Raw genomic sequence first — 21,687 nt, 5'->3', positions numbered from 1 at the left:
CCAATAGAGCACCTTTGGGATGTGGTGGAACGGGAGATTCGCATCATGGATGTACCAAATCTGCAGCAACTGCGTGATGCTATCATGTCAATATGGACCAAAATCTCTGAGGAATATTTTTAGTAACTTGTTGAATCTAGGCCATGAAGGATTAAGGCAGTTCTGAAGACAAAAGGGGGTCCAACCCGGTACTAGTAAGGTGTACCTAATAAAGTGGCCAGTGAGTGTATATTTGCTGATATTAAAGAAACATGCTAAGGGAACATACTTGCTTTTATCTAGAAAACAATGCTAAAGTCCATTATTTTCATTTAAAAATGTGCGTTCTATTGCCCTGCTGAAAACAAAAACAAAAAAACAGCTAGCTTTAGAGGGGTTTTGGCCATTTCCAGGCTGGTTTCCAGCCATTTCCAGCCTGGTCGTAGCTGGTCAGGCTGGAAGATGACCAGCTAAAACCAGCTATGTCCAGCTTAAACCAGGCTAGTCAAGCTAGTTTTAGCTGGATTTAGCTGGTCATTTTGACCACTGGTCATTTTCACACTGACCAGCTAAAACAAGGCTGGAAAAGGCTGGAAACCAGCCTGGAAATTGCCCAAAAGTCCTCTTAAACCAGGCTGATCAACCAGCTGAAACCAGCCAACCAGCCTAGGCTGGTTTAAGCAGGAATTTTCAGCTGGGTGCGTGCTGCAGGTTTAAACTTGCAATAGTCCATGCGGTGTTTTTTTAAAATTAGTAAACAATACAAATATTACAAATGTAAACATTAGCTGATCTGCTTACCACTTTAGACGCTACTTTTCGATAGACTTGCTCCTTTTGGTGTCATCAATCTGGCAACTTCCATGTGCATCAAATAGAGGAGTTGGGGCTGGGTGAAAACCCACCAACCAATATGTTTAACTTTGACTGCAACACCAGGTTCAAGCCAACACACGGCACCTTTAAGAAACAATTCAGCTTTCATTTTCCATTTGTTAGAAAGATTCATTTCACATTACAAATACAGCCCCAAATATATTTGTGCATTTTCAAAAGATCCCAATTGTGCTGGAAAACCACGACTCTGGCAACACTGATTACTATCCATTCATGATCAGAGGGGGCGGGGCAAGCAGCAGCTCATTATCATTTAAAGAGACATAAACCGAAATTGGTCGCTGTAAGCTGAGGTGTTTGTGACAGGATTCACTAACACCCTAAACCAATTCGACTTGTGCAAAATAGGTACAGGACATCACTTTTAAAGGGCACCTAGGTTACCCCTTTTTTCAGATTTATTATAAATCATTTGTGTCTCCAGAATGTGTCTGTAAAGTTTAAGCTTAATACACCCATCAGATTTTTTATTATACCTTTTAAAAGAATTAATTTTATACATTTTTGGACTGGGTGACGGTTTTGCTGTATTGCGCTTTTAAGGCTAGCCCTCCCCGCCCACCGTTTCTACGTGCCTTTCTGCGTGCCTTAAGCTCCTCCCTCATCTGCGTCAGACAACAAACAGACATAAAGGAAGCAGATCTCACGTAGCATTAGTGAGAAATACTACAGTAAGAACTTTACCAATAAGAATTTGATGCATTTGCTGTGTTAAGTTACAACGAGTCACACACAATGTCATTACAAAGTTCACGTGCACACACACACATACACACATACCCAGTACGGACACAATACGCAAATACATACAGGCAGCGCGTTTAGCTTTGCACGCAAATGTGACAGGATACAGGCTGATCTCCACTGCTGTATGGATATCTGTTATGTTAATGTACACATTAAACCTGATTTAATGTCCACAAAGCAGGATTGAAGCGTCTCCTTTTATAATTGCTCTGACACGCGACTGTGCTGATGAAGTAATTCTGAAGTAAATTGCTGTAAGTCATTACACACATGCACTGTTTTAAAGCATTTTAAACTTGTGAAACTCACTCTTCATCACATTTGAGGACAATTGATGATCCTAGCAAACCGAACAGACCTTTTACTCCCAGTCGCCAACGTCCTGTCATGTTTATATGATTATACACGTGACTACCGGGACATGTTACTACGCGAAGCTGTCAATCAATTCGGTGGGCAGGGGGACCGCACTCCTACGTCAAGTTGCGGTCGGTCTGAAAACCGTTCCAATTGGTCCACCGTTTTTACGTTGTTAAACTGAAAAAAAAAAGGACTGGGTGTGTTTATTTCACCCCAATATGACCGCTTACACACTATATATACACATATTTATGTCCAAACAGCTTGAAAAGTAGATTTTTCACCATAGGTGCCCTTAAAAAAAACAGCTTCGAATTCTGAAAAAGAGTCTAAACGCCAGAAAGAACAGAAACAGATTTTCTTTTTATTTTGGTCCAAGCATTGACTTGGGACAGTAGTACATGACAGAGTATGTGAGGTGTAGCCGCTGAGAGTCTTTTGAGTATTGCAATGTAGTTGAACGAATCTCCTGTCGAGGTACAAGAACACACTTCTGACCAGAAAGAGGACATTGACCAACGTATGAGAACTACCTGGGAATAACCATTCAGAAAACCACGCTTGCATAATCCACCACATTAAATTTAATGTGATTTTGCACAAGTTTAACGAACAATTCCCACAGAAACTCGTTGAGCTTTGTGTATCGGGATGAGCTGACTGAAAATAAAAAGAGAAAAAGGTGCCGGTTTGTCCTGGAACCCTCAGGTGGCCTGACTTGCTCAAACTCTGGAAGACACTGATCGACAAAAATAAATAAAAAGAAATCAATATCGCACATGAGGAATGCTACTTCAGTGGAATGTGATGGTTGATAACGCCAGTGCGCGCTTAAAACCTAAAAACGACATGGAGTTTTCAGCTTTATAATGAAATGTTTTCAAGGAATGCTTTAGACATTTGGCTTGCTCAACGCGAGCATGACACTTTTAAAGCAAAGGGTCTACAAAGCAGCACCTCTTCAAACTATTTTAAGACACGAGAAGGAACAAACACAGGCATGAATTCCCATTTGGCATTTTAGAGCGGCTTGTATTGAAAAAAGGCTAACGACTGGAAAAGTAATTATAAATGTCCTTCAGATCCACCTGAGGGTTTGGTCAAAAGATCCAAGGTAAATATCCTTGTTTGTTTATTTAAAAGATTTAACGTTCAAGGCATCTCTCCTTCACATAAATAACAATGAAATGTACATTCAAACAAAAACAAAAAGTATAAATCGAATGAATGAGGGTAAAGCAGTTCAGGTGTCACTATATGAACGTCTTCATACTCTCGTCTTAAAAGTCAAAGTATCCAAAAAACGATTGATCACGTCTGTTCTGATGGCGCGTCCACAGTCACGTGTTTGATTAAAACAAGCGTCGTCTCGTCAAGTTTGTGACGTTTTTCGACACACTGTCCTTTGAATTCATTTTTTGTGTCTTCCGCTTACTGGATCGTCACAAAAATGATCAAGTCAGTAGCGAAGGAATGAAAAACAGTACAGTAACTAAGTGGCGCGTCAGTGTGAAATGTAAGTCAGGCAGCTTTGTGATGGACTGATTGATTGAATAGCTTCTGAAGAGTCAAGGCTCATGGAGGTCTATGGTGGTCCTTTAAAAAACACTTTCTCGAGCCATAGTGGACGCCGATGTCAGGTGTCGTCATCGGTGTCCTCGATCAGGACTTTGGTGTCTCGGACCTTCGACCTGAAAGTAAAAAATAGAGGCAGATATATTTGAGCTTCAAACGCATCATTATGAAGGCATCTGTATGACGGGCATCAGAGGCTAATGGTGGTGTAACAGATCACAAATCTTACGGTTCGGATCAATTTTTGTTTTTGTTTTTAGTCATGGATTGGACCATTTTTCGGATCAGCCAAAAAAAGAGGAGACAAATTTAATTTGCTTTACATTTATTACAAAAACAGCACTGCAAGACTTTGGTTTTAACAAACAGAACTTAGAAGCTGTAATTTTATTACAAATAAAATAAAAAAAACAGCTAAATAAAAATAAATAGTAAAATATTCAGTACTGTGAAAAATTCACAGTTAATATTGCTGATAACGCTAAATCTATAAATCTAACTACAATTATAATCTGTACAACCCATATTTATTTTAGTCTCATTTTCAATAAATGATTCAGTTATTCACTCATAAAACTTCATGTCTCATTGCTAGATGGATCATTTTTAAAGAATTATTCAATGGCATATTTTTAATGACTGGTTGTTGCCACCTAATGGTAAATCATGTAATTGCTGCCTACAACTTTTATTTTTGAGAGTCAAGTTAAATGCATATGATGGTGATTTTAATCTTTACAATAAACATCAGTGGTTATATCTAAACTGTAAACTGTTCTCCCAGTACTTCTGGGTTATTTGACTGTTTGTAACCAACTTAAAAGAATCTCTTTCTTGACTTTTTGCGTTTTTCAAACACAGATCTGAATGCAGCGATTCGAAGGATTAATAAACATGCAAATCACCATCATTTATAATTTATGTTGCGTGGGTGTTGAGATCCTGATCTTTGAATGATTAATCATGGAGCTGAATTACACAATGCATTAATGCAGGCTAAACAAGTAGTGACATAAAACACCTTTAATAACCTAAGAAACCCACCACATCCCGAATAACCTACCACAACTTCTTCCATCGTCATTATATTTTACAGGAAAGCCTAAATGCTTTCATACATGTGATTTGAATGATGCGAGAGGCGATCTCTCAGCAATCGTTACAAATTTATGATTAACCTACAAGTAAAAAAATTTTGATAATATTAGTCCGCAGGTCACGTATGTTCAGAACCTTGGGTTGTGATCCGTATGAATCACCGATCAACTGTGATCCGTTACACCCCTAGAGCCTAACATGACATTAAAAATGTATTTAATGAAATCAGAATTCCTTTGACTGTTTGACATATGAGTTGTTGACGTGATGTTGCATTTTCAGTCACGAATAACAAAAATGTATATAATTAGTGTTGTCATTTTTTAAAATGCAGTAAATTGTTAACATGTTGAACATGTTGCTATAAAACTCTTGTGCCATTTTATTTTTGAGTCAAATCTAGTTGCAAAAGCTTAATACAATGAATTACAACACTTATAAATTAAAAAGACAATCTTAATATGCCCTTTATGTTTTAATAAATGGCAGTAATTCATCCATATATTTCTAAAAACATAGGAAGTTGTCACTGAAAATCATCTCCTCCAGAGTGACACTATGCTAATTTTAAATTGGAAAGCAAGTTGAAGGACCCCATTCAAGATCATGTGACTGAAGCCCCCTGTGAAGCCCATGACCTGCACTGGTTACATTTTTGCCTCCAAATTCTTCCCATATTTTTTCTTTTTTTGGAACCACTTTAAAATTGTTGTTTTGTGGTGACTTTTTATTGAAAATGTCCAACAAGTCATGGAGAAAAAAATGTTCATAATAAAATAAATAAAGATACGTTTCCAACGATGGAGAAAAATCAGTTTCATGCTATTTGTATAATATTAAGAGTTCATTTTCTTCATTTTTGCTGCTACACCATAGGACGCATTTGAAATACAGTACAATAAAAAGTTAAAGAAAAAACAGTACACCAAAATTAGAGTTCAAATGACATCAATATATCTTTTTTGCTTAAAAAATAGGGTGTTTTACAAAAAAAAATTATTGCCTATTTGTCAATTACCAATATAGTCATTATACTATAAAACATCTGTATGTTTCAGAATTTAAAATGTTTAGCTTAAAACTGCTTATACTGAATCAGGTTCTTTGCATTGATTTCCTTCTCAGTGTGAAAACGGTTTTTATTACATGGCTACTATTACTTGATATGTTATTACAGATCGTCTGACATGAATGGAGTATTTTTTTATTTATTTTTACTCTAACATACTGTACTGTACTTCTACTGTACTTTAACATACTATACTTCTGATTCTACAATCTGCCATGCGAGAGGGGGAGGGGTGTCAGAAAAGGACAATGAATCATCAGTCATCAGACGATTAAGGAAGGCAAACGAACACTGGGAAGATATTCATGCTTCGCGACTAAACTAAGGGCATAAATGTGAGTGTGCACACGAACATGCAAAACGCAAGGTGTAAAAGTGTCATTTTTATAAAAATGCCTCGAGCATGTTCTTTATATATATATATATATATATATATATATATATATATATATATATATATATATATATATATATATATATATATATATATGGTGCACTGCGTTAAAAACTGGTTGACCATTGAGATTGGTGCTTTTGTTCACATGCTTTGTAAACATGACCCGGTGGCGCTCAAGCCAAGTAGATATCTGTAATGATAAAGATGCTTGGAAAGATGAATGTGGAGCTGATTGTTTCAATGGTGTGTGTTTCACCTTTTTACTTTGAAGAAGCAGAGGCCATAGACTTAGCCGCTATGTTACATGTTTTAAAACATAGTCTGACCAACTAGCTGTTAATTAGCAATGCACAATGCCTGTACAACAGTGCAAGCACAAGGTTATTGTTTACACATTTCAAATCCACTCAGTGGAAAAGATATTAAATTCATATTCAAACTGAACTCAAAAACACAATTTGCCTCCCACGGTAGATACCATAATACTCTCATAGCGTACCATAGGAAGTCTGGGTCAGTACTGAAGTGATCACAGACGATTACAGTATGCTCAATGTGAAAATTCAGGAGAATTTATCCTTGTGGGGTCTTTATGTGACAGTAGTTTTTTGTGCTGTTGAGATAATTCTTTTTTTTTTTTTTTCCAATTCCTTTTTATTATATTTTCAGTAACATGTACATACACATTTCCATGTGTCAACTCCAACACAAACCAACAAACCAACAAATGAACAAACAAACCAGAAACAAAACAAAAGGCTTCTCAGTATTTTACATCAAAATACAACATCACCTCTATTACTAATCTTCTAGTAAAACATTTCTAAATCCACCATCTTTTAAAAACAGTGTAAAAGGTCCCCAAACTCTATCAAAAATTATATATCAATTTCTTATCATACAAGTTATTTTTTCCATTTTCATATTTGTCACCATCTCTTTCAGCCAACAACCTATAGTTGGTGCACATATACTTTTCCAATTTAAAGAAATAAGCCGTTTCGCTTGTAGAATACATATATTCAAAAACATTTGCTCCATCTTTTTTAACTTGATCTCCTTGGGATATAAATGAAATAAAAAAATTAAAGGAGACATTGGTATAGAAACCTCAAGAATATTTTCTATAATTTCTTTCATACATTTCCAAAAGTTCTGTATTCCTTTACATTTCCATATACAGTGATACAACTTTCCTTTTTGGTCCCTACATCTCAAGCAAGTATCTGGAATATTTTCATTATATTTATGCAATAAAACTGGAGTTATATAAATCCTCATCAACCATTTATATTGTAACAGTTTTAGACGAGTGTTTATTGTTAGGGATTGAGTTTCCTCGCACATCTTCATCCAGTCCTCTGTAGAAATATCCTCCTCAAGATCTAATCTCCAAGCTTCCAATTTACAATTTGAAGATTCCTTTGATGCTGACACCAGCATCTTGTATAATGCCGAAATTAAACCTTCACTAAAACAGTCTTTAGTTATTACGTTTTCCAAAATAGAGAATGATGGCATATCTAGAGAATTATTTTGTCATTTAAAGATAAAATCTCGTATTTGTAAATATTTAAAGAAATGTTTTGCAGGAATATTATATTTACTCACAATTTCCTCGAATGACATTAGAATATTGTTAACATACAAGTCTGCTATCTTTCTAATTCCTTTCTCTGCCCATATCTTGAATCCTGCATCTAACGCACCTGGTTTAAATTTTTTATTGCCCCAAATTGGACTGAAATAAGATAAGGGATAGCTGGCACTTAAATATTTTTTTATGAGATTATTCATTTTGAGTCTACCCAAATCAGCTGACTGTACTAAAAAGAAACATGTAAAGACAGCGTTAAATTATTGTCATTAATAAGTCAAAAGTGAATCTAATGTTATTTAACTTTTGTGTACAGTTCAAATTGACTACCCTTCATTATGTTTGCAAAAAAAAAAAAAAAAAGTTACTTCTTTCCAACAGGGAGAGCTAGCAACAATCAAGAATGCATGATTATATGCCGTCATGGCTTTGCAATAAAAAAATGTAGTTATAATGGAAGTGAATGGGGCAAAAACAGCCACCAAAACAGAAACCAAACATTCCTTACATTCATGATTTCTCTAAATCTTTTCATGTTTAAAATTAAATTGGGCTTATTTGGATTCCGCTGATGTTTATATGCAGCTGGCTGGTTTTGCTGTCCAAAACTAGTTTTATGGATTCCATGTCTGGAATTGTGTCTGTGAGTTTGTACGTACTGGGAGGAGAGACGCGGTCGTCTCAAGGACATGCTGTAGCTCCTCTTCCAGTTCTTCTTTCCTAGTCTGTTCCTCACGCCGTCCTCCTGGTCCATCATCTGCTCCAGCAGCGTCTGGTCATCTGCGTTCAGAGGCGCCACCGAGATGTCCCGGACCGCTCTGAACTCACCACAATTATTCAGGTGTTCGTTCTCCAGGCGGAAGAAGTTCCAAACAAAGCGCCTGAAACAAAAAGAATGATGAGGATAATTTTCTGCTGAAAGCTGATATGCAATTCATTTGAGCAGACACTAGCTGCGTTTCCATCCACCTATTTTAATGCACATTTTGGAATATCGAAGGGCTGCGCGATTAATCTAAACAAAATACAGATCTCGATTCGCCTCCCCCACATGATCTGATCTTAATCCAGCATCTCTACAATTCAGCCAATTATATTTTCAAGTTCAGGAGAAGCATAAAGGAGGTCAACACAAGTCTTCAGATTGTTTTTAATACGTTGCTCAGCAACATAGACACCTCTAAATGGTGTTAAAAGTGTCATCTGCTGTATTTAAATGGTATAATTCACCCCAAAATGTCATTTTTGACTTCATGTAATGATGTATTCGCAGACATGAAATCGCACAAGTGCTAATGCACTGTTTGTTTACTACTGAGGCCCCATTTACACTAGTGCGTTTTAGTTTTAAAACTGCGTTTTAGAATGAAAACGATCCACGTCCACACTCGCGTTTCACCCAGCGTTTCTGAACAGCCCTCAGTCCACACCAAAACGCTGAAAACGCACATCACGTGACCACACACAAACTCTCAGGCAAGCGCTGCAGCCAAACTACCCAGATGAGAGCTGTGCTAGTCGGACTTCTCATCAAGCATCTCCCGCTGGATCTAATCTCACTATATTTATTAAACGTGATATTTCATTCATCTTGTTGTCTTTATCTAACGACATATTCCCTGACTTTGGTCACTGGAATCTATTACTTCTTCTCAGGTAACGTGTTTTGGCTGAGCGCAAAGATAAGTTAATGATTAATGTAAGCACGTACATTCTGTATATTGACTGATCGCTTGCCTTTATTTCCTATAATGTATAAACTTATTGTATGTTATACTTTTATAATGGCCATTATCGATTATTACAACTGATATTCAGCAAAAGAGAGGGTTTCGTATTTTCACTGAAATTGAAAGGAGGCAGTTGTTAACGGCTCCGTTTTGTTATAAAAATCCACACAGTGTATATGACGCTCATATAAGCAGCATGGCGCCTCAACATTTCTGCTGTCTGTTAAGTTGTTAATATTAAAATTAAAATAGGCAGTTCCTTATATCATGTTTACATTTTATTGTTGAGAAAGTGAAACAACGTAGCTAGGGTGATGTGAATGAAGTTATAAAGTACACTGTTCCCTTTGAAGATTTACCCGTGTCCTCGGTATAGTCTGTTTTCCATATCAAACTGAGAAGAAGAGACTGCAGCCTTGATCAAACTTGCAAAGTCTGAACTTACAAGGAGAGAATGCAGGACTGAACTGTGTGTTAGGCTACTTAATATTGAGGAAAAGCCCCAATCAGAGAGGCGAATGTCTGCAGCCCCGCCTCCGTTTTCAGATGTGTCAGTTTTCCATCATCCACACTGAGACGGAGCAGCAGCGTTTCCGAATGAAAACGGCCTCTCCAGCGTTTTCGAAACGCTCCGTTTTCGGCGCTCGAGAACTCCAGCGTAGTGTGGACGGATGGCGTAACCGTAGCAAAACTTATGCGTTTTCAAACTAAAACGCATTAGTGTAAACGGGGCCTGAGAGGGCACAAGCATGCCCGCAAATGATGTCTACTTTACTGAACCTGCATAGGCTCTGAATAACAGGTAATAAAATTGTAAATAACGTTTAGTTTGTTGCACAGAGCAATCATTTGAGAGCCACGCGGGAAGTATGATTTGTATGTATGTTTTTTCCTCAAAGTGACAACAGCCATGACATGAGCACACTCAGCAAGTAAAGTAAATGGAAAGCGTGCACATCATTTAAACCAGTGGTCACCAATCTTGGGCCGGTGTACTGCAAATTTTAGCTCCAATCCTAATCAAACACACCTAAACAAGCTAATCAAGGTCTTACTAGGTATACTTGAAACATCCAGGCAGGTGTGTTGAGGCAAGTTGGAGCTAAACCCTGCAGGGACACCAGCCCTCCAGGACCGAGACTGGTAACCCCCGATTGAAATGATCATATCGCAATTTAGAGTTATGCTTACGACAACCGTTTGATATGTTTGTTCTTTCGTATCAAACACAAAGTGTTGTGCATGAAAATAAATATTTAATAGTGTCAGTATATCTACTTTAGCTTCTTTAATGTTCGATATAATGAATGAGGGAATCTTATAATGACAAAAGACTGATATACCAGTGGAAAAAAATGGTCTAATATGTTTGCAAGCATGTCTCAAACTAAATAATTAAACTTTAGAATTATGAATAGTTGTATTCTTACAACACTTTACTTTGCAATAACAACCAGAACACATTTAAGTTCAGCAAAGTCAATACAAAATTTTGCATTTTTACCAACAGTAGATCTACACATATGCCTAATATTATTGTTGTTTTTTTCCCCATATGTTTGAGAATAACAATAATAATAGCCTACTCGTATTACCCTTTATTTTACATCTACAGAATTGTGAGAAAATCGTGATCTTGATTTTAAGCAAAAAAATCGCGATTCTCATTTTAGCTAGACTCGTGCAGCCCTAGAATATTGCCTAAAAAAACGATGGAAACGCCAAGATCTGGCAAGATCACAACTGAGTAAGACAAAATTTTTATTTAACAAGAAAAAATATGCATAAACTATAAAGGAAACACATTCCACCGAAAAAATTCCAACATGTGCATCAACAAAAATCATGTGATTTTGTTTTACCAAATCATGTGATAGAAATGATGGAAAGAACATACTATACGTTTGCGTAAGCGATAAGGTGCAAATATTCTTAAAAGTTATATACAAGAATAAAGTGACGACCATCCTTAATGAGAAAACATCAGCGGACCGCAAAAATCTTCCAAGAAACGTGAGCGGAGATGATTCTAAAAGGATATAACTATGATATAATACGTCGATGATTTTGTTCTCTAGGACTTGTTGGATGGAAACGCTGCTTTATTCTCAAATGTTTTATGCGATATTCCAGTTTGTGCATGAATTTAATTCATATCTTTAGATGGAAACATGGCTTATGTTGTGTTTGTTTTGTTAGGGTCCTCATTTTTGCCTTAAATAGCAAAGGTGTGATGTGGAACAGCATGAAAAACCCTGGATGAAAACACCAAGATGCACGTGATAATAATTGAGTAGGATAAACTTTTTATAACAAAAAATACACACGAACCATGATGAAAATGCATTTACTATATAAATTCCAACAGGCGCATCAAAAAAGTCATGGGTGGACGAATATTTTTAAATGTTATATACAAAAATTAAGTGATGACCATCCTTGATGGAAAACATCAAATCTTCCAAGAAGTGTGAGCGGCGATGATTGTAAAAGGATTTAACTATGATATGATACCTCTACGTGTTCTAAGACGCAGGTAAGTAATTATATATGAAAAATGCCTTTGAATGTTTTTCCAGACACATTTAGCTGCTAGATGTCAGTCAGATAACGTTTATATGCTCCTTCTTCATGCGAACTGTGTAAATATTTATCGACAAGATGCTTATGATAAGCCGTTGTTTGTGTACCTTCAATCTCTGCTTTCTTCAGTTGATTGACGGGTCGCGTGTGCCCGTGAGCGAAAGCACACACACATATCAGGTACAACTCGACATGCGAAAGTGTGTCTCTATATGTTTTAATCAACAAGTTGTTCACAAAACGGATCCATCCACAGAGTTTGTAATGCAGTCAAATGTTTACAAATACAAGTGCAGCCGTTTAGAGATCATTTTTGGTTAATAATGTCAGAATTTACTGGTATTTTGGAATGGATGTGTGAACGGCCTTTTCCGGAAAAATTCCATAACGTCCTTGCCTGTGTGAACAGCGCTTTTTTGAATTTGCCGGTAAAGTCGTTCCGGAAATTTTACGGATATTTACTGGTATCACTGTGTGAAAGACGCAGGTAAGTAATTATATATGAAAAATGCCTTCTCTTAACAAAGCAACTTCCATTTTTCTTTTGATATTGGGCACAAGTTTATCAGGAAGTGTCGATTTTGTTCTCTTGGAAGCGTTGGATGGAAACGATGATTGAGCATAAAAAAATTAATTCAATAAATTGAATTTTCATCTTTGGATGGAAACATGACTAGTGATGGGGTAGAAACCAGATAAACTGAACTGATAAATTCAGTCATGGATTCTGATCAATATAGCGAATGCTGAAATACAGCTATGATGTCAAAAAATATCATCATTTAACCTAAAGTTGTAGGTTGGAATATGTTAGTGAGTGACGATGTATATATGCTGGATTTCCCACCTGAAGACCTCCAGCGGTGGGAGAACAGTGCCCAAAATATTGGAAATAACAGGACGATCATAGACAACTTCAAGAGAAAGTGGAATGGTCCACGCAAAGCGCAAGATTACGTCTTCTACTATGGCACAGTAATAGTAAGCCTGTTGAGAAAGAACACGGTAAATCAACACAAGTGTAAATGTGAATGCGGTGAATTGTTCTCTGCAAAATCATTTAAATGAGTATGTGTGTGTTCCTACTTTCTGTGGATATACGATCTCCTCTCTGAGGAGGGTGTTTTCCCCTGCGTTTCGATCAAACAGACCCCAGTCCATCTTCAGGTCCCACAATAAGGTGTAGCAGGAGTTAACAATTCTGCAGGCAATCATGATGTAAAGGAAGACAAAGCGTTCGTCTCCTAATGGTAACAGAGAAGAGATCATGAGCACAGGACAGTGTGTTTAGCTGAATGAAGTCCGCTGTAGCTCTATTAACAGTATCATCAGCTGCATTCTACACAACATACCGCATATTTCACATGTTTTGAGTGGAAACAACAAAGTTGTGTTGGGTAAACACAGAATTGCACATGGCATCTGAAGCATTTGATGTTTAGAGTAAGAATGTAACAGCTCGTGTGCTTACCTGAATGCGTTTTAAAGAGCGCCTCAAAGATGACTACGAAGAAAGTAGTGGAGTATTTGCCAGCGTTGACCAGGTGAGGGAAGGCACGCTTAGTGTCCCGGTAACGTCTCAGGCATTGCACAAACCGGAACCAGGCAGGCAAACACTTGATTACAGCTCGTACTCCATATGAATACGAGTAACAAATTCGTTCACCTGATTTGTAAACAAAAACACATTGACAGGTCATGAGTAGCTGTCCAATAGAACATTTCTGAATCTGCAAGGACATTGATGTGCCCATGTTTACCCTCTTTAATCCACAGCTCTCCCTCGGACATGGTCCAGTTCAGCTCCAAACTGTAGAAGCAGATCATGTACTCCAGGTCCATCAGAACAACCACTAAAGAGTTGAGCTGGTCAGCCAGCCAGAAATCTGCAAAGCCCACTCTGTGAAATGGAGCGGTGACCACTCGAAACTACGAACAGAAAAAGGTGGAAAATAAAGCACTAGAAAAGAGAGGAAGTTAATAAACTATTTACAAATGTAATGGTGTTTAATACATTAAACAGTATATTTAATGCTAAAGCCTGATTTATTCTTCTGCACCAAGTGATTACTGTTACCCCAAGCCACATACCATGAACAAAATGATGAGCATCTATACTTTTGTCTGGGCTGTTCTACCAATGACATTTCCCAAACGCTATAGACTGATTTCACGCCGCGGTGGGAAGAAACCTTGAAGTATCGCCTGAGTCACCCAGGAACATTGTGTATCTGCCTGTATATCTTATCAACGAAGAGAAAGCAACACAAATTTATCACTTCACCGCTTTTTGAGTGACCCGAAGGTCCGTTCTGAATGAATGGTGAAAATAAAAAGGGATATCAGACCTCATTTTCAGCTAATTTAAGGGAAATGGCACTAGTTAGCTAACATTTTCTTTCGCAAAGACAAACTTTAGATGCCATTTATCAAATCAAGTTAATGAACTGATTCTTTTTCTATATTAGACTTGCCATACTAAATTTCAGTACTGAAAATAAAAAAAATAAAAAAATAAAAAAAGTATGTTTCCTGCTTACATTTAAGCACTTTTGAGAGCGTTCTTAAACAGCGCTGATTTGCCATAGTGTTCATCAGTGCTTAACAAAAATGACTGCACTTCACTGTTGTTTACCGAGTGCAAACACAAATGAGCGATCGCTAATCACTCGGCTGATCTTTGCAGCTTTAAAATGCTCCAGTGTCCATGTATCTGTGTTTGCACTTGGTGAAGAGCAATAAACTGATGACCTTCATGGCCAATCATATGCCCCTTTCACACATACAGACCTTTCCGGAAAATTACCGGCAATTTTCCGGAAAGGTAGTATGTGTGAACAGGCCCTTTTTGAAAATACCGGTGAATTCGTTCTGGCTATTTTCCGGAAAGAGAAGTTGTAACATTACCAGTAATTTGCCGGAATGCTGCACTGTGTGAATGCAAAAGGAAGATTGCCGGAAAGAGCGCGTGCAAGTCTAAAACGTGCTGACGTGAGACATCTACTTTAGCTAATCAGAACAGTCAGACGCATTCATGTCCTCGCGGTTTATGAGAATAAAAGCCTTTGAATGTTTTTCCAGACACATTTAGCTGCTAGATGTCAGTCAGATAAGGTTTATATGCTCCTTCGTCATGCCAACTGTGTAAATATTTATCGACAAGATGCTTATGATAAGCCGTTGTTTGTTTACCTTCAATCTCTGCTTTCTTCAGTTGATTGACAGGTCGCGTGTGCCTGTGAGCGCCAGCACACACACACATCAGGTACAACTTGACATGCGAAAGTGTGTCTCCATATGTTTTCATCGAAGTTGTTCACAAAACTGATCCATACACAGAGTTTGTAATGCAGTCAAATGTTTACAAATACAAGCGCAGCCGTTTAGAGGTCATTTTTGGTTAATAATGTCAGAATTTACCGGTATTTTGGAATGGATGTGTGAACGGTCTTTTCTGGAAAAATTCCGTAACGTCCTCGCCTGTGTGAACAGCGCTTTTTTGAATTTGCCGGTAAAGTCGTTCCGGAAATTTTACGGATATTTACTGGTATCACTGTGTGAAAGGGGCTATTGTCATTTCTGTTGAGCACTGGTGGATACTATGGCAAATCAATGGTGTTAAAAAACGCACTTAGTGGCACTTAAATGTTATCAGGAATTTTTTTTTTTTAATTTCAGTACTGGGACAACGCTATTACAGACAACACAAGGGTGTGCTACAGAGGACTGCCTTGTTTTATCGCTCAATGGGTTACATAGGCTGATGCAGGAAAGTTCCCCACAGTGACCTGGTGCCATGAACTGAAGCCTAGGATGAGTGTATTACTCTTAAAGAGATTGTGATTTAGTTTGATGCCTAATCTGCTTTTAATTGTTTAAATTAAACTTAACTGAACAATATTAAAGTGATGTTAACAAAATATCTGCTTTTCAGTTGTAGGTTTGTTGTCCGCAGCATGTTGTTGTTATGTTTACAGTGCTGATCCTATACTTCTGTGTTTCTTCCCACCCCAGCCTCGCTTTCGTTTTTTAAAATGCAGACCGTGTGAAATAAGTTGTTTCAGCTACTCTAGCTGTTCCAGTGTGATGAGTTCCTTTGTTTTGAGTTCATGACAAAAATTGCATGCAATGCTACTGTAACAGTAGTTCTAAGTCACACACATTCAAGGAAGAAAGAGGCAGCAAACGTTTAACAAATAATTAGATAATAAACACAAACATAAGCATCCAAAAAGAGCACCTCTTTGGGACTCAACAGTTTAGGAAAACTCACACCACCTGTCTTGCTCTCTATTTGAGTATTAGTAGACTGTCTGCTTAATATCTGTTGATACTGCTCCTTTAACAGATATTTAACTCACTATAAGAAACTTCATAGTAAACTTACACTTTATAGTAAACTTACAACTTGCACCAACTCTAACCCTAACAGTCTACTCATAATCTACTGAGAATTAGTTGCCATGTAGGTGCAATGTAACTTAAATTCAACAAACGGACCATCAAAATAAAGTGACCTACTTTTCTATAATTATAATAAATATTCTAACCATTAAAAGTCATCAATAGCAATAAACACAAGATAAAAATCCATAAATAACAATGATAATATATAACATAAAAATCTAAAACTGTTTAGGTTTACTTTTGATAAAAATTGTAAAATTTTAGAAGGATTCACTTTTAAAAATATTTCATTTAAAGTCTCTCCAGATAAAAACTGTTGTTGGATTATTTATTTATTTACATTATTTATTTATTATTTTTTTATTGCCACATCAGCAACTTATGGCTATTTCGTGGCAAAATGCATATACAAAAAATATTACATGATAAAAACAAATTTGTATTACAATAAAAAAGTTACTTTGACAAACATATAAAATATAAACAGATACAATTCAAACTAAAATTTATTCAAAGTTAAATATGATTTTTAAGTTTAACTTTTGATAAATAATTTAAAACTTTTCCTGGTGGTCCCTTTTTAAAAAGTCCATTAAAGTAATCTCCTTATAAACATTTTGTCTAATGGAATTTAAACTTCTACATTTCAACAAAATATATTTTATGTCTGATAACATTAAAAATAGGGCATTCCACAAGACTATGTTTAACAGTTTGGTATCTGTTGCAATATTGACATTTTGGGGGTTATTCTCCTTTGAGTAAATGTTTATGTGTGAGTCTTGTGTGTCCGCATTTTCTGAAAACAATCTCATTATGTCTTGAGTTTAAAAATAAATGAATTTAGATTACAGTCTATTTCAGTCTGGAAAAGTTTATTGAAAAAAAAAATTATCTTGAACAAATGCAGATGTTTAATATAAAAAAATACTCTCCGGAGACCTACCAGTAACTTGAGTAGCCAGAAGCGAGACTTGTAGTAGCATGTTTTTAAGGGATTGATGAGGAAGAGGAAGAAGAACCCATATAGAGCTAGAGGGTTCATATGTATAGGGATCAATGTGTTTTCTGCGAAGAGGCAGGACAGAATACTGACACACCAAAGAACTCCAAGAAAACCAGCAATCTATATGAAGCAAGAGGGGGAAAATGTGTTAACTGTTAGATTTGTTACATTTTTCTAAGTCTCTAAGCTTAAAGGGGTGGTCCACTACGATATCATACTTTACACTTTAGTTTTTGTTCAATGTAGCTGTGTGAACATAAACAGCAACTCTGAATGTAAGACGCTCAAAGTCCAATGCAAAGGGAGACATTGGCTTTTAATGAGTTCGCTTAGCAAAGCCTACAGCGAATGAAGGTAGGGGACTACAAAAAATACAACCGGGCTAGTGAGATCACAAATGCTTCAGATTACACGCATTCACCATACGCAGTGAAGAGACGTGGTCAGAGGTGCTGTAAAGTTATAGCAGAGAAAGCTAAAATGCCGTCCAAACTCTGCTATTCTTTCTGCGGGCTTCTTCTGTTTCTGTATTTGGGCTTCGGAAGGACACGACACAAAGAGAGAAGTGCTTACAGTTTAATTTTAATTATGTTCCAGAGAATTATAAAACATATATAGCTAGCATGTGACAAAGGACAGCTTCCAGAATCTCTCCCAGTTCAGTGCTGGATTAATTTAAAACTCCTCCAACTGACGAAGCTATGGATTGTGAGCCGCAACCTGTAAGTATTTTTATTTGTTGAAACTGATCCATTACATGCACAGTTTCTAGCGTTAACGGCATGTTGTAGAGAGGACGTAAACAATGGGAAATGCTGTTTGGCACTGCTAACAATTTCACTACAAATTCATATTTATCCGTCAAAGTGCTGTAAACAGCCACAATCTTCACCAGTGTATCTCTATGCAGCTGACTTCCCTGCGTTTTATTTCTCAAATGTCAAACTCGCAAAAGATATGTGAATGTTTCATACTGCTTATTCCGAATATATGCGAAAGACACTTGTCAGATTTTATTTTAGAGAGCAGATGTGAGGTTCAGCTGTGTGCTTTTCATTTTCTGTCTGATTCAACTCATACAGCTAACAGCTACTGTTTACACAGCAAAAAAGCGCATGCTTGTAGGGGTGTGACGTGGAGCCAATGCGCGAATAGAAGGCACATTATGTTGGCTGACCAATCAGAGCCTCTTGAGGGTGGGCTTTTCAGAGGAAATAGGAAATTTGACAGTCTTTTCATGATAGATGAGTAGCTGTATATAATCAAAGTAAGATATAAAAAAAAAAATAAGGTGATTTTCTACAAATGAAGCATGGGCACACATTGTTGTGCACCTTAAAAACCTAACCAAGCCTTAAAAATACACTCTGGACCACCCCTTTAAAATATCTGTTCGAAACACTGCTTAAATTTTTTTTTAAAAATCCGTGGTTTTTAAATGCACTAATACACACATTTTATTTACGAATCAAATTTTAACATTCGTAAATTTAAAATAAAACCTAAAAAATGTACAAGAGTACAACAATATTATTACAAACAGCACCACAGATATACTTCAAATGCTAATTTGTAGTCACCTCAAACAGATGTTGGTGGGACAGGTTGTTGCGGGGGTTGAGCTCAAATATTAAAACGTGGTTCACACCAGCCTGCCTCCAGCCATACGTGTTGATCCCCAACAAGAAAAGAAACTCAATGAGCAGGAAACCCCCCCGATAAATTCTTATTAAGGGCCACACGTCCGTGTTATCTCCGAAGTGTTCAACCAGTTTCACCACACCTACAGATGTGCAAAAGAAGAAATTAATAAATGAGCAAAACTACAGAACAGATGTAGAGAATAGGATCCCATGTGTGTTCCTATCATGACGTGGTAATTTAGGCAAGAACTGTCTTGACTTGAATATTAAACATAATAGAGGAACAGCAACCCAAAAGGCAGCTTGCTTATGCAAAAGGACATACCTGCTATGATGACGGTCACTGTTAAAGCGACGAAGACGCCGCAGTAGAGTCCCACTCTAAAAGTGGTCCATGCTGGTGCAGGCTAAGAAAAAGAGCACAGGAAGGTGAGATCTTCATGTGCTTTTAATGGCATTAATGAAAATGTGTTGTAGTGAAGGTCTCAGGTTATTCTACCTGCGCAGCTCCCAGTGGAGGAACTCGGAGCCTTTTCATGGCTTTCTGTCGGTCGCCTCCTTCCAGCTCTGTGGTAACAAGTGTCTGCAAATTTCAGAACATTCAGTCAGAATAACCAAGCGTTGCGCTAGTGTGATGCTTCATAGCAAAAGTGTGTTTCTTATATTGTATAAAGGGCAATTAAATTCATTTTAAAACAGTGAGACATTACATTTCCTTATCTTAAAAACATCATATATTTTAAATTGGAATGAGTGTTTTTAAGTGCAATGGTACCTCAGTTTCAGAGATGAGCTGTGTGATCTTCTTACAGGTGTAAAAAGGAGCCACTTCCACATGGGCCACGCGCCAATCTGCGCCTCGAGAAGTCTCAAAGATCTTGTCATGTTTCTTTAAAATCTTCCGGAAACCTGTGAAGTTTAGATTCTGAATGGAAGAGAGAATTAACACAGTAAACATGATGTAGATTAAAAGCTTATTAGAAATTGAAAAAAAATAAATAAATAAAACTGCTTGACTTAAATTGGAATTACTCAAAAACTGGGTCACAACTGATGGGAAAGTGTTACGTTAATATAAAATGTTTTCAATCATTTAGGGATTCATCCAGACTGCAAGCAAAAGAGGTCCAAATACTTCTATGTGCTCATATGTGTTAGAGCAATGGTCTCAAACTCAGTTCCTGGAGGGCCGCATCTCTGCACAGTTTAACTCCAACTACCTTCAACTCACACCTGCTTAATAGTCTCTGAAGTACTCGAAATTAACCTTTTTTCTTGGTAGCACCTTGCTCCTAACTTCGAAAATTTAGGTGCACCCAACAAAAAATATAAACAACGTATTATATTCACAGATTCTATTATACATTTACACTCTAGTTACAACTAACAAATTAACAAAAATCTGCATGCGTTCACCGGCCCTGCACGCACTGCTTGACGTGAATGAGATGAACTGAATTAACAATAGTAACTGTGCTATTCTCACGGGTGCTGTCTGATATTGCACAGATGAAATTGACAATTTACTTATTATTTGCATACGTCATCTAATATATAACAGCCTTTTCATGAGCTGCAATATTAGTTTCATAAATAATAAATACTGCGTTTCGTGATTAATCATGATTATGTTAATTACGTTTCGTGATTAATCATGATTAATTACAAAAAAGTGTGATTATCAATAAATGAATAAAATATACAGCAAATGAGAAATTACAGAATCATGGAATGAAAATAGACATTATTTCTCAAAATTATAATAATTACAAGAATAATAAGTGTAGATTATTTAAATAAGGCAAATTAGTTAATTAGCCATTTCCAATGGTGTAAAAATATTTTGCATCCAGTATATTTTGTTCTCTCAGAGTATATAGTAAGTTTAGCGTTTATTAAATGATTATTCATTTAATGTTTCTCTCGCAGGTGTGTGCGAGCAGTCAGCTGCGAAAAAGTAATGCGAAAACGCATACAAATAATGGCAATTTACTCGGACACGTGCACTCTTGTACTCATGTTTGTGTTTTCGTCTGTCTGCAGCGTGGTGTTTCATTCCCAGCGTCTCAATCCAGTTGGCTTCGGTTTTGGTGGGCGCTGGGATGAAACATGCACGCTGCGTGTGTGAGCGCACGGTGAGTGTTTTCATTCATCGTGTGCTCGTGTCTTGCGTCTGTTGTCAAAGCACGTGGCTTTGTGTTTACATGGTGGTCACGTGCCTTTGTTGTGTGCTTCAGTGTCGTGCTTGTGTTGTCATGAAAATGCGGTTAATGAGTTCTCGCATTGGCTGCATGTTCTTGTCCTGTTTTATGTGAGCGCATGTCTTGTCTCTGCCATGCGCTCTCCCGTCTTTTGTCTAGTCCCACCCTCCTTGTTAACTCATTATTAGTTTGTCATGTTCACCTGTTTGTGTCAATTTACTTTTGCTTTATAATCCCCTCATGTTTTCTGTCCTGTGCCAGTTCATCGTTAATTTTTCCCTGTCCTGCTGAGTCCAGCCCTGCCTTGTCTTGCCCACCCAGTCAAGTTTGTTTGTCTATTTGTTTTATTAGTGTTTTTCCCACTCGGGGTTGTTTATTTTGCCTTTTATTTTATTTTG

The 21,687-nt window shown here is 37.1% G+C and overlaps 3 protein-coding genes across 7 annotated transcripts in view; 1 reads left to right on the top strand and 2 right to left on the bottom strand.

The window, feature by feature from the left end:
- LOC147846195 (uncharacterized) overlaps nt 1-21,687 on the top strand; it is a 1,020,765-nt gene that overhangs the window by 233,834 nt on the left and 765,244 nt on the right. The window lies entirely within an intron of this gene.
- Nucleotides 1-21,687, bottom strand: part of apoltp (apolipoprotein lipid transfer particle homolog) — a 597,023-nt gene that overhangs the window by 354,524 nt on the left and 220,812 nt on the right. The window lies entirely within an intron of this gene.
- xpr1b (xenotropic and polytropic retrovirus receptor 1b) overlaps nt 2,327-21,687 on the bottom strand; it is a 58,033-nt gene continuing 38,672 nt past the window's right edge. Inside the window, exons 6-16 of one of the 2 annotated variants that reach the window (XM_087239525.1) lie at nt 19,864-20,013; nt 19,588-19,671; nt 19,414-19,495; nt 19,026-19,228; nt 17,386-17,565; nt 13,793-13,961; nt 13,504-13,698; nt 13,119-13,276; nt 12,880-13,019; nt 8,379-8,600; nt 2,327-3,674 (exon numbers count right to left, since the gene is read on the bottom strand). In XM_087239525.1, the coding sequence (XP_087095651.1) occupies nt 3,620-3,674; nt 8,379-8,600; nt 12,880-13,019; nt 13,119-13,276; nt 13,504-13,698; nt 13,793-13,961; nt 17,386-17,565; nt 19,026-19,228; nt 19,414-19,495; nt 19,588-19,626 (1,443 nt within the window). In that variant the 5' untranslated portion in view covers nt 19,627-19,671; nt 19,864-20,013 and the 3' untranslated portion in view covers nt 2,327-3,619. The remainder of the gene's footprint in view (nt 3,675-8,378; nt 8,601-12,879; nt 13,020-13,118; nt 13,277-13,503; nt 13,699-13,792; nt 13,962-17,385; nt 17,566-19,025; nt 19,229-19,413; nt 19,496-19,587; nt 19,672-19,863; nt 20,014-21,687) is intronic. The other variant, NM_001126390.1, reaches the window with a different exon arrangement.

The sequence above is a fragment of the Danio rerio genome, chromosome 2 (assembly GCF_052040795.2).
Source record: "Danio rerio strain M-AB ecotype USA chromosome 2, GRCz13ab, whole genome shotgun sequence".
In the NCBI taxonomy this organism is placed as follows: domain Eukaryota; kingdom Metazoa; phylum Chordata; class Actinopteri; order Cypriniformes; family Danionidae; genus Danio; species Danio rerio.
The sequence above is the reverse complement of the archived record's forward strand: the minus strand, read 5'-3'. Positions and strand labels throughout refer to the sequence as shown.